At 31.8% G+C, this 14122-nt stretch overlaps 1 protein-coding gene across 1 annotated transcript in view; it reads right to left on the bottom strand.

Annotated features, from left to right (window-relative positions):
- Positions 1–2277: 2277 nt before the first annotated feature.
- LOC130445188 (myrosinase 1-like) overlaps positions 2278–14122 on the bottom strand; it is a 30403-nt gene continuing 18558 nt past the window's right edge. Inside the window, exons 4-8 of the mRNA XM_056780727.1 lie at positions 12916–13010; positions 9271–9564; positions 6130–6267; positions 2949–3052; positions 2278–2482 (exon numbers count right to left, since the gene is read on the bottom strand). Coding sequence (XP_056636705.1) covers positions 2278–2482; positions 2949–3052; positions 6130–6267; positions 9271–9564; positions 12916–13010 — 836 coding nt within the window. The remainder of the gene's footprint in view (positions 2483–2948; positions 3053–6129; positions 6268–9270; positions 9565–12915; positions 13011–14122) is intronic.

Genomic DNA, 14122 nt, shown 5'->3' with positions numbered 1-14122 from the left:
CATATCATTTACAAATGTGGTCATCAACTTACCACTTAGCGTAATTTTATTGGAAAAGACTTGTGAAATGAGGGTCAGCATCTATCTTTTCATCATTAGTTGATACCTTTGGTTGGTCAGTTTCAAGGGGTCTTTTAATTACGCCCACTTCTTCAAAAACCGTCGTAGTCCTCCAAATTGCAGTTTATGTAATCGAAATACGTATGATGCCGTGATCTGTCTTCATAATAATCGCTGCTTTTTCCTAATTGGTAAACATAATAATTTTATTACAATAAACACATTCCACTAATGATAATTCATGATATTTAAACACAACTAATATCAAAAAAAATTCTAGGTACTGCATTTCCATATAATCAATATTTTGATATTTCGATCCGTTACCTATGCATTGCAATCATTTACTGACTTCCTCCCTGATAAAGAAGCACCCATTTATACAAAAAAAAATTGCTCTATAACTCGATTCTAAAATGTGAACAAATAAAGAGGCCTTTCTTGAAATTGTTACTATGAAACCAGCAAATTGCCGCCGTATATAAAAACAAATGTAAATAGCCTTTCTGAGAGCGGTATCCCCCAAAAGCTTATTTGCATCTGATTCTAAAAATTTCATCATCATAAATGTCTGATTTGTAGTTTATATCGAAACGTTAATTTTTAGAAAATCGACTTTCCTTTTTCCCTGGCACCAAATTATTTCGGTTTCACAAAAACGCGATTGAATGGTGCTCTGAGATTGCTATAGAACGGGAAACAAATTTTAATAACTTTGTACCTACGTTGTGATTCTTAAGACCTCCAGTTTCTTTTAACGTTTTTCGCAAACACCACCGTAAAACTGGTTTCTTATATTATTAATTTTAAATAAGAAAGACTAAGTGACCCTTGATTTCTTGAAATAATATTTAACTGGAAAATAAATTCAGGTTGTACGTAGGGCTTTTATGAATAGTGGAAATTAGGAAGGATGGCTATTATAGTAATGACATAACACCAGTGATTATACAGGGTGTTTCAGTAAAAGGTGATCCTGTCTCTAGGTCACATTTTTTACGATTTTGCTGGAACTACTGGAAACATTTATTGAAATTTTATACGAAGTTTTGTATGGAGTTTTTATTAATTATTATTATTATTAACTAGTAAGCATTATGTGCATTGACAATTTTTTGTCGCGTAAATGAGACCCCATCGATAAAACAGATACATTTAAAAAAATTGGGTTTGAGAACTTTCGTTTCTTGTAACACTTCACAGAAATTTAGTCTAATCAATATAGGATCTTGTTTGTCAAAGTTGAATAAATATTGAGTTTTATCAAGAGTATCATCAATTTGGTGTAAAATGAAATGATGTTTAAGTTTACTTAAATTTTTGTGTAATAAATCTAATACTGAAAAATACTATTTCGTACGAACCGTCTAACTAGCACCCTCTATGAGAATCAGACATAAAAACAAATTCATTGGATGTATCAGCTTCCAAAACATATTCATATGAAATTTCAATACAATGTTGTCAGTAATTGCGCCAAAATCGTAAAAAATCCTAGAGATGGGATCCCCTTTTTTGCACCCTATATATTCGTTTATATATTTGCAGCTTTATTATATCTTATAAAATGAGATTTTCGAGATGTATGTACCGTTTAGAGCTATGTTTAATATTCGTTGGGTCACAGATTAGAAGAACTACTATAGAGGTCTAGTAATCACTTCCAACGTCTAATAGATGGTGCCTCAAGTAAACACCACAAAATTTTTAATGTCCAGAGAATAACGATTTGTGAAACTCAATTTTTTTATGTCTACTGTAAGCTAGAAGCGCGTGCTTTTGATCTATCTGGTATTAAAAAAATATTGAAAAAACGCAACACTGAATTCTTTAGCTTTCCTCTACCCATTTTCTGGTAAACACTCTTTTCCCTCTATTATTATGAAAATTTATGCCAATTTTGAGGGTCTTTCATTAGTTTTCACCCCAACATTTCATTGGAATAAAAGTCGAGTTGAACTGTCTACCACCCATCCCACCTATCTCCCTACCATGCGCCACGTAGTTACAGCTGGTTACGTACTGGGTATAGTTGACCTAGGTGTTTAAGAGGTAAATGATATTTGTGATGTAACTAATTATTATCAACTAAGATAAATCTTGAAAAAATAAGAAACAATGAATGCAGTATAAAATGAATATATTTTATTTCTCATTTTAATAAACAATTTTTTTCACCGTAAAAGCTATAGATATTCTGACGTTGTCCTAGTTTAATTATAAGAGATGCTTAAATGGCTTTTGACGTGTTACAAAGTATTTTAATAGAGGTGGTATTTTGAGTCTATGTCGTCTTGGCGTTCTATTCTTACAATTCAATTTCATCGATTTCGTAAGGTTTTGGACGAACTGTACCGATTTCTTTGGAGTTCTTGTTCTATTTGGATCAGTGAAATTTGTATGGTACAATCCAAAATGGGCACTGAAACAGTTCACTGAAAATTGGGTGCTTATCAAGATTAGAATTACTATGCATACTATGAATACTATCAATATTTAGCGGTGATTAAGTCTTTAATTTCTGCAATATTTCAGATGTCATTAAACTACTGATTTAAAGACTATTTATTATACATTACTTCTTATGAAATAAGAACTTTTAAACTATGATGATACTGCAAGATATTTAAGAAATAAGCCTTAGATCTATATAATACGCAGATTTTTCGAATTTAAATAATAAATATTGGTTATCCAAATAGAAAACATTTTCTGTTTTATATTTCTTCATCATTGAGTTGTTACTGTTGTATTTCTGGTAGGCTGATACTTGCATATAAGTATACAGAATATGTATTTAGTCAATTGATTATCCTATAGAACTGGTGAAGTCAACAGGGATTGTACTTTTTCGTGTTGATATTTTTTAACATGATAAGTATACCTACCTATAACCGAATAACCATTCAAAGGTGTCAATTAGACTCCAAAACGATATTAATCGGACATCAACACCTTCTTGGATTGCTTCCAATATATAACAAAAATAATCCTGAAAATAAAATCAATCAAAATATTTGAATATTTATAAAAAGATTATTCGAAAAGTGAATGATCACTATAGGACAAAAGGAATGAAAAGTGAAATAGTTTCGGTAATGTAGGAAAATATATTTCTTTAATTTATTAGTTTCCGATTATTTTTTACTTAGTTATCGGCTTTGGTTTTCTGGCATATCAATTGTTTTAGTCATCTTTTATGCTAGCCGGCAATATAGTGACGATTCAAGTTTTAAGAGAGTGTCGGGTAGAAGTTGTGTTTTACTTAATTTTTTTTCCTCTTGTTATCAACCTTTTTATTATTTATTTTGAAAAAGGAATTGGTTGTGTAACAACAATGAAATTGCAGACTCCGTTGTTAATTTTACATAGTTTATTAAGTTGCTGCACAAAATAAAAAAACTCGTAGTCAGTTACCCTACCACTTCTATTACCGCGTCGTATAAGTTCAAGTGGTCTATATAAAGTAGTCTCTAAACCTCTTTCAATGATATATAAACATCACAGGAACTGAATTTCCGGCTGCTGATACAGCCGCAGTTACTGTTTCACACGTTCTCCTGACGTTACAGAACCAGCAGTATGCTGCTGCAGTTTTAAGATTGTATATCTTGTTATCTTTAGTAATTTTGCAGATGCTTTAATCTTTAAGGACTTCATCTACAGCTTGTTCCATCCATCCATTCTTCACTGCGATTAGCACGTTCCGTTTTTTTTTTTTTGGTAAGTTCACATCCTAAAATTAAAACAACATTAATGTAGAAACGTAGCGTAACTGTATATTAATGGTCATTTGAACATGGTTCATTCAATCTCCAATGACCTCTTTCCTAAATTTAATTTAGTTTGTTGAATAATTAAAAACTCATTTGAAATAATTTACTTGTGAAACTTAAAACATTAACAGTAATCATGTTAAAATCTAAATACACTTACTTGATAACCGTATGATAGTATTCATACTTTTTAAACCAAATTTCAATTACACGATGTTTTTTACTTCTAGCACTAAGATACAAACATCACGTGCTGTCACTTAAAGCGAACGACAGCCAGTAACTAATGTAACAGTAGCGTGGATTCATCAACCTCCGCTTCGTCTAGTACCACCACCGTGTAAAATACTATAGTGGAGCACTAAACCCCGCTCTATTGAAACTTTTGTCAATTCTTTTCATATGCTACCACACATGACACACAAATGAGATTGTTGCTCGAAATAGATGATAAATTACTCATTTCAAATAATTGATACATTTCTTGTATCAACTACAATTTTCGGATATTTCATCATAGTTGTAGTATAAAAATTGCCAGATATCATAGTTCTAGATCAACACAAAAAATATAAATTGGTTTTCTTCAAGATAGAGGGTCCTGACAGACGTACGGACAGCAAATAGTCCTAAAATATGTTGAGTCTTCCGACAATTAATTATTAATTATTAATTATTAATTAAAAGCGTTCAGGGCAGATGAGAAGTTTTTAGGGACAAAAACCACAACACCCGTAATAAGTACCTAGGTTGATGCCTTTGCCAACCCCTGACTTCTTTAGGAATCCAACCAAAAAGTCATTATCACGTAAACTTGTCACAAATTATATGAAAATATAAATTCTGCTAGAATCTCAGTATTACTCAACACAAAATCGGCCTATGTCCAGAGCAGAAACTTCTGCACTGTAGGAACTAGAGTCCAATTGGACTTTTGTCGAGCTTCTCGATACTGGGGCGCCGTCAACCTCAAAAATAGAAACTATAACGTCACAATTTTTGAGTAGCGAGGTTACAGCGAAAAGAAAATTTACCAATAATCAATAATATAAACAATTGTCCAAATTTGAGAAATAAGTTCTTATATTAGATTGTTAGATTATATAACTTAACTTATAAAATTTTGTCACAAATATATATTTATAATTCTGTTTTCAACAAATTTTCTACTCTTCCAGTTCAACTATTGGATTCACATAATTCTCTTTTAGAATTCTCTTTTATATCATTTTTTGGATTTCCTGTGAAATTTTATATTCGTGGGTTGCGTGGTGCTAGAATAAAGCCGACGATATGTAAAGGAAAAGTATGTGGTCGTAGATGAAATTTATTGTATAATAAATTTGTGGCTCCAATAATCTCTTTACATACACACTTTATTTAACTGACTCTGTTAATTTGTCTGTTTGTTTGTTTATCTATTTAGATTGAAGTTTCTAATGGAAGCCTTACTTTAATCAGCCTATTAAATTGAAATTTCGCGTAGAGTCTTCCTCATTTGAGATATAAAATTTTACTGATAGGGGACGCTACAAAAAAGATTTATATAGAAGATAGCTTTACTAATTTCACAGTGATATTTATTAAGAAAATCAAAACGATGAAATAACAGAAATAGAAATAACCTTGGCTTGATCTCAATTTTTATTATCTCTCAAATATTATTTTTTAAATTAACTATGATTCCAGCTATGCAATTTGTCGCTCAAAGTTTCGTAACAGACATGCGTTGTTAGTTGCGTGGTTAGGTCTTCGTCTTGGAATCAAATTATCGCGGGTTCAAGTCTGACTAGGAGAGGTGCAATTTTGTAGTTTCGTCATTATATGATAGTATGGTCAATCAAAACTTGATTTCACGAATTTGATAAAGAGTACAATAGATAATTTATAATATGATGATTTCAAATGTAAGATGACCTCGATAGCTATATGTTTCATGGTCGCGGCTACAATCCTTGGTATATATATCATTGGGAAAAATTGTAAAGAATAAAATTAGATACAAACATTTTCCCAAACCCCCACTTTCCATGAAATGCAATGAAAACTAGAAAGAAACTTTCTTTCACACTTCAGTACCTATATTTTCAACTTTTTTATCACCTATTATTCAAATGATTCTTTATAACAATTTAGATAAAAATTTATTTTAAATTTTAGTATATTTTGAATAATCTTAGGTTTGAAAAAAAGTATTCCCATTTAGATACAAATCAATGAGTTGCAATGAAATTTCATCTTGTTTCTAAGATAGAAAACAAACCTTCTGCTATTCATACAAATAAATACCCACCTTGTAAAAATCAATTCTAGCTTCATCGTTTAAATTGGTTCCATCGTCAGTCATTCCAATTTCTGTAATTAAAATTTTAGGATTGTCGTATTCTTGTTTTAGCCACTTAAGTATTTTATATACACCGAAAGGGACAGTCTGAAAACAACAAGTATTTCACTATCACCGAATCCTTTGATTGATTTCATATCTTCATTTTAAATATACTAAGTCGTATAAAAAGTGAACACCAATTATCAATGAATTTATAGGGATCAATATAGAGCGAAACAAGACACAGAAAAACCTGATGATTATACTTCCTTGCTACCATACCTACAGTGAAAAGACGATAGGAAGCTTACGAGAAGCTGGTTCGTTTTCTAGAGGAATAACTTCAATGATACACACAGGAGTAGATTGTGAATTGTTGTTAGGTATGGAATTGGTTTGCCGTGTGGAGTCAAAGCGCAGACGTGTGTTTTCCCAGTTGTTTTATTTAGATTATCATTGACGGTTATATATTGTTCAATATTGTTTAATTCGAAGAGGTAAATATTTGTTTGAGTGATTTGATGCTTAAAAGATGAGTGTATTCAAATTATCGTACTGTAAAATCAATATTCATTAATTAATAGATTACTCAAGACTTGGAAGTTACACTACAGCACTAGATAATTGGTCTAGTACTAAAAGAATGAACTAGTTACTATGTTAAAACTGTGTACTATTGTATACTATTATATTTCACATATTAATATTTAAGATAGGAAAATATTTTTTTAATGGTATTTTAATAGTCTTAATCAAATTTTTCAAAAACTTGGAAGAAAACTGCCAAATATCATTCACAGTGTCAAACTTTGACATCAATTTTCTTAACTTAAATGAAACACGAAAAAAGGTAAAAAGGGCCACTTCAAATTGATTTTTGTACTAGCAAGAGCTACGCTGGGGAGCCTAAGAAGTTGAAGTATTTCAAAATTAAAAATCACTTTGAACCCCACAATAGTTTGGTTGCGGTAAACAGTTCTTGAGGTACTCCATATTTTTGGTGGATTTTTGCACTCACATTAGTGCCGTTAATATTGAAAATAGAAAAAAATTAAACAATAAAAATTGCTCAGATGTTTTCAGAGGTTTTTTTTTCATTATGATGTATAGGTCAGTGAAAATTTGCTAAGATTTGAGTAAGTATATTGTTTTGTAGCATATGAACCAAGTATTTTAAATCTACTCAAATTAGTAAACCTCATTTTAGGACCCGTTTATAATTGCTTCAAAAAAAGAGGGGAAGAAAGACCTGATTACTTATTTATAGTTAAGGGCGCCAGATCGTCTCAAAATTCAGCAAGTTATGAAAAAAGTAGTGGAAGACGGAATAAGAATTCATAATTTCATCACTTTAATTGAGAACTCAATAAAACACGAGCTAACCCAATTCAGTTTTGAAATGTGTAGTATGCAAATAAACAATTAAATTATTTGAGAACTCAACAACACATGAACGAATAAAATTTGGGAAAACGGTTTGCGAATAATATTACAATACAAGAAAAAAATTTATTGTTATAGATAATTATAGATAAAACCACAAAAGCTATAAGAGTAGTCTTATAACGAATATTGGGATAGCTCCTTATACTGATGAAAAAAATAATACAAAAGTAGCCGAATATCATTCACAGGAATATTCTATAAAAAAAATTTCGATAGTTTGGTCAGGATATTGCCTAAAAAAACAAAATTTACCGATACAGTTATTTTATACACTTATAAATACAACTTTGAAAACACGAGAAAATTGAAGTATTCTGAATCCTCGTGTTTTTCTAGGGAACGATTCTCCCGTTTGGCAGGTTTTCAAATCATGTTTTCTTTTATCTGACGTCTGTATGGCGGAAATAGTCTTTATTTCTCTAATCCCTATCAACAGTTTTTTGAGTCGAACTAAATATTCTTATAGTTGTTCTTCCTTTGTAAGGATGGCTTAAAATAACTCTTCCAAGTTACGCCACAATGTGCAGTTACAACTATTTTCACAAATCGATTTTTTCTTCCCCCATAAGGACGAAAAAAAAAGATCATTCTACTGTCCCTTCTTCGATGAAGAGCTGCAAATTTAACCCCACTACCATCATTAATCATTTCGCAGGTTGCCTATAAGTAGGAACTAAAATATATCTAACGAACTTCGACTTTGATTATTCGACATTATACCCACTGTGGGTATAATGGAATTCTTAGTTCTTTGATTCGATATCTACAAAATCTTCGCTTACAAAAAATAAAATAATAAATAGTTTGCTTATTTTAACTATATTTCATTCCAATTCTGAAGATTTGATATGAGCTCACTCACTGATAAAGACCGTGAAGCCCGTTCTGTTCTAGCATGTTATCGAAAATAAAGTATGGCGGGTGAACCGAATATTTTTTGTGGTTGTCTACGTTTTTTGACTTTTTTTATGGATACAATTTTTAAGAAGGCCTCGGTATTTTAAAAATTCGAAAATTCCAGAAGACGATATATAAAAATCCGTCAATCAGTCAACCATTTGATGGCATAATGAATACATCGAGATAGTGACAAGTGACCTAAAAGGTGTTTTTAAAATAATTTCGATGTTATATGTGCACATTAATTAAATATTACTGAATAGTTAAACAGTATGTGTTAGTGAATAGTTATTGTATCAATAAATATATATGGACCATTGATAACTAACGCAAATAGAGACACTGGAACAGGAAATTTGGAATATGACAAATGGGTAGAGAACAATAATTATTTCTATACATAAGGAATTATTTCTAGGAATTCGAATGTAATGGCGGAGATATGATGTCACAATCCTTTGAATGAAGTCATCAGAATTTTGGTTTAAAAGTAACTATAATAACAAAACAAGCACAAAAAAATTAATGCAAAAGCTATAGCCTTCATATCAAGAAATATGAAAGAGATGTAAGACATCTAAAGACCATTCTACTAATGTGCTGTCAATAGCTCGAGAAGTGAGATTGATTTCAATCTATTCAATCGAAATTTTTTGATAATTTCCAATACACCGATTTGAATTAATGATCCAATACCAAATTCATAGAATAATTTTATAAAATAGAAAAAAATGTAGATGAAATTATGTATGCACTCACCGCAAAATATCCATTCGATTGATCTAACCAAGAAGGATCAAAAGAATCGGCAACACGTAGATCGGCAGCGTAGCTACTCTCATTATAGGGTGCTTCCGCTTCATCTTGAGTCAATGAAGTATAATAATGATTAATTCCCAAAAAATCATGAGTTCCTTTGATGTAAACAATTTCTTCTTGAGTAAATACGGGAAGTCTAGGTTTTGTGATATTTGTTTTGATACTTCGACTATATACCCGTTGCTTCACAATATCTGGCCAATCACCACTATAAATTGGATGGAAATACATACCACACTGTATCAAAAATAATATGATCATTTAAGAGTTGATATCATAGAGTTTGATTTATATATATATATATATATATATATATATATATATATATATATATATATACAATATATAGGGTGATTCATTAAGAATGTCCAATCTCTGAACTGTAGATTCTGGACCTCAAAATATGATGATTGGTAGTTTCCGAGATACGGGGTGTTCAAAGTTTGAATTTAAATTTTGATTTTCGCAATAATTTTTCATGTTTTCACAATTTCTATTTGAAAATTGGCAATTTGACGTTGTTTGGCATGAGGAATCAAAATTTGCACTCTAATTTAACATTGCTAATAGAGGGCGCTAGTTACACTTGTTTGTTGTTAATTAAATTAAAGTAAACATTTTATGGGCTAAACTTACAACTAAAATAATGAAAAATTATTAAAAAGCGTTAAATTCTATAAAAGAAAAGTTACTCTTCTTTGATTCGTGTAACTCAATCGGTCATCGAGTTATTTGCTTCTAAAAAGTTCAATAAATTTTAATTTTTTCATAAAAAAAATTTTATTATTCCTTAAATACGTAACAATAACAATCCCGCCGATTGTGAGGTACGGGCTGTTATACGATTTCTTACTGCTAAAGGTGTAAAACCGATCGATATTCATCGTGAAATCTGTGAAGTTCACGGACAAAACATTATGAGTGATGGAATGGTAAGGAAATGGGTGAGAGCATTTAAAGATGGCCGCACAAATGTGCATGATGAGGAACGGAGTGAGCGTCCTTCGGTCGTTAATGAAGATTTGGTGCCGAAATTGGACGAAAAGGTGAGAGAAAACAGACGCTTAACAATTTAATCATTGTACGACTACGCGGTCAGCGTCTTCAAGTCGATAACGAAGTCAAAACAGTTGTGATACAGTGGTTAACAAGAATTTTATGAGGAGGGTATTCAAAAGCTGGTGCCACGTTATGACAAGTGCCTCAATATTCACGGAAATTATGTAGAAAGGTATATGGTCGCTGTCCGTATCTGCTCCTCTAGGTTCTCACATCTACTGTTTTCATTGATAGTCGGTCTATCAAGATACGATCAATTTGATTGGAATAGTTCATACTTGAAGCTATCCATGTTCCTTTCCGAATTTAGTTGTTTCAAACTCCATGCTGCGATAACAGATTCGCTGTGATGTTGCTATAAATTTTTTTAGTCCTCCTGCATTTTGTCTGGCAACTAAGAAATCTGTCCCTAAATTTCTTGTTGCTCCCCCACTATTAAAGAATATGTAGTTTTTTAAGTGACATGTCATTTCATATCTACACTTTCTCTTCCTTATTAAATCTCATTTTTTATTTGTTTATCATCACTTTCTTCTTGTTCTTGTTTGGATAATCTGACTCAGCATGTATTCTCTCCTAGCTTCGTCTAGCTTTTTAATGCGATCTTTACCTGCAGTTATTTTCTAGGAAGTTTACCTTTCTGATTCTCATCTCTTCTGAGTTATCTGTTTCCATTTTCACTCGTTAGACGACTACACTATTCTTTCCTGATATTCGAAGTGATCCATTCTGATCTCCATATCTTCAATGGTTTTTCTCATTGTGCTATTGACCTCAATTAGTTCTTGGTTTTTTTCTTCAATTATTTTATTCCTTCTTTGTATTCTCTTTGTTCTTCTGATATTTTCTCGATCTTCTCGGCCATTTCTTCCATTTTGTCCGTATGTTCTAGCTTTGCTAGATTCTTTGACGGTGACTTCCTAGTTTTCTGCTTTTTGTGAATATTTCTTCTTCAATTCTTCCTCTTTCTCTCTCGTATTTCCCCTTTTTATATTATTCATTATCGCTTATTTTGTTTAGCTTACTTTCCGTTGAGATTTTCTAGTCCTTCTCTGGCTTTGAATATTTCGTTCAACACTAAAAAGCTCTGGTTTTTCAGGTCTTATATATTTATAAACTTGTTCTCATCGCTATAACTCCGCGCAAAAAGCCTTCGAGCAGCTATCCCGTCGGACCTTGGACGTGATATCAGCTTTTGTTACTTTCAATGTATATATATTAAAACTCAAGAACCTGTGCTTAATCTTACTTGCAACTTGTCAGAAAATTTTGCACTTTACACTTAACAGTTAGTAATAACAACTTTGTTGATTTAAATTCCTCTTAATTCTCCAGAAAACGAAGTTAGTTATGGAGCAACAATCAACACGACTTTTCTCTTAATTTAGTTCTAACATAATCTTATAGTTTATTTAAAATATGGATGGACCGGAAAGTCGAACATTGCCGATCACGCTGGTTGTAACAATCATGACATACATATTAATAATTGTTGTGAGAATTGTTAAAAAATGTATCTAATAATAAATTTTGGAATGCATTTGGAAGCATTGAAATTGCTAAAAGTAAGAGTAGCTTAAATAGGGTCAAAGAGCCAATTCCTTACAGCCTATAGTTTAGTAGTACAGTCTCTGAAGACGTAAACTTGGTTATCGAAACACGAGTGAGACAGTGTAATTGTGAGTGTTGATGTAGTGCTTGTGTAAACAGTGTATTCACTATGAATATCACCAATGGTTCCAGAAATTCCAACTTAGTAACTGAATCGAAGATATTGATAATGGAAAGTTTATTGGAAAAATTGTTTGCTTCGTGTGACGAATGTGTCGAGGCAACCGATCTGATCTAATTTTACGTTAGTAGTACAGGTAGCAATTATGGTTGAAAAAGCATTATCGCCAACACTTTTGGGTTCAGAGAAAAATTTTCTCGGGGAAAATTCACATAAAAACGCATATTCAAAGACTGGTGACAGAAGACTTTTATCAAAATAATAAATAAGAAAGTATTGAAATGATTGATCGATTTAGTAGGTTTTGCATAGTCATTGCAATTGAGAGACATTAATACCGAACCAGCTTTTGATTTGGGCTTGGGCACAGTATAAGTTCTGTAAAATTTCAAGAGGTACAGGGAGAAAGCTTTTTGTCAAGTGCCCAGGAGTTTTGGTAGTTTAAGACGTTTTCATAAAGACCAAAGATAGTAGAAGATGAACCAAAAATATTGACAAGATCAAAACTTGTTCATTCAGATCATCTGTTCTCAATCAATTTTATAGGGGAACAGTTGAATTTGAGACCCTAATCGTTCATCAGATTCTGACTAGTGATTTGGATACAAGAAAAATCTACGCAAATTAAATAAAGAACTGTACTCTTCAACCCCCTAAATCAGCTGACGTGAATTGTCTTGACGTTTTCATTTTTTCTAAATGGGATATTGAACAACATTCAATATCTCTAAATAATAAGGATTGAGTTTATCGATTTTCTTCAAATACTGGAATTATTTAACAAACATTAGACTTACTTCAAATTGCAGTTGCCTCTCCGCCGCTGCCTTATCAGCTGAAGAATTAGATTTGGGTTCCATCCAATCGCAATCTACCACTAAACCCATTTCAGCTGGAAACAATAAAATGTTGAGTTGTTAGAGAAAAGAAGTTCTGCTTAATAAAATCGATTGCAAAAACATATTCTCCTCTTCTATTTATCTGTTGAAGTTCTCGTCACAAATCGTGACTTTTGATTTAACGTTACGTACTTTTCTCTTGAGATATTTTTTGTTTTGGTTGTTTGTTTGGTCGTTAGCCATGCAATCACTGATTATTTCATACGATTTTTCATAATTTTACATTAACGCAATAAACACAAATTTAGAAAGCAGAAAGAAAAAAGTGCATCGGTCACCGCTTTAGCTATAATGATCAAATCATATTTTCACCCTTACTTTGTCATCAACGCCTCCAGCTGAACTTGATACATCATCAACATGTTGCCCGAATGCAAGAACAAGTATCGTCAATAATCAAACCAAGTTGCAAATGAAGAGCGTGCATACAGTTTCTCAGTCTTTTACGTCTTTATTATATACCGATACTTTGTTTTAATTTCATAGTAATTCTGTAGATTGATACCTGGAGTATGGACTTTCCTATTTCTTGGAGAGTTCATCAACTATATATTACACTACTTTAATTTTAACTGGTACACTTGTGTCAGCAACATCACTGATCATTGTTAAGTGGATGCCTTCACCAATGTATTGATATAAAATTTTTTCGGTAATGCTGTTTTCTCTTGGCATTTTTAAAAGGAGGATACCATCGAACCAGTAGGAATCGAGACCTCTCGGTTGGAGAAACAAATAGAGTATCTCCTCAGGATTTCCGACGGAAGGATAGACACCATTATCCTGATTTTTGGAGGGTCTGAATCTCGTATATCCATATTTATGTTGTCTGGGTGGCCACACATGGAAAAAGAAGTGAAAGTCTCAAGAAATTTTTCCATTTGTAAGTTATCTAAATACAATTCCTCCAGCAGTTTATATATAGAAATTTTGTAGTGTTAGTGTGTAAGGCTTATGATTCTTCTGTAGTAAGAACTATTAAGTCACATTTAACTATCATTCATTAGTAGTTCCTCAATGAATAGATTGTTTTTCTTCCCAATATTACCGCTGTGTTTTTTCCTTTTTACCTTTCTTGGAACTAGCCGAATGCAATGTATAGGTT

Source organism: Diorhabda sublineata, chromosome 6 (assembly GCF_026230105.1).
Source record: "Diorhabda sublineata isolate icDioSubl1.1 chromosome 6, icDioSubl1.1, whole genome shotgun sequence".
NCBI classification, from domain to species: domain Eukaryota; kingdom Metazoa; phylum Arthropoda; class Insecta; order Coleoptera; family Chrysomelidae; genus Diorhabda; species Diorhabda sublineata.
This window is presented reverse-complemented; position numbering and strand designations above follow the sequence as displayed.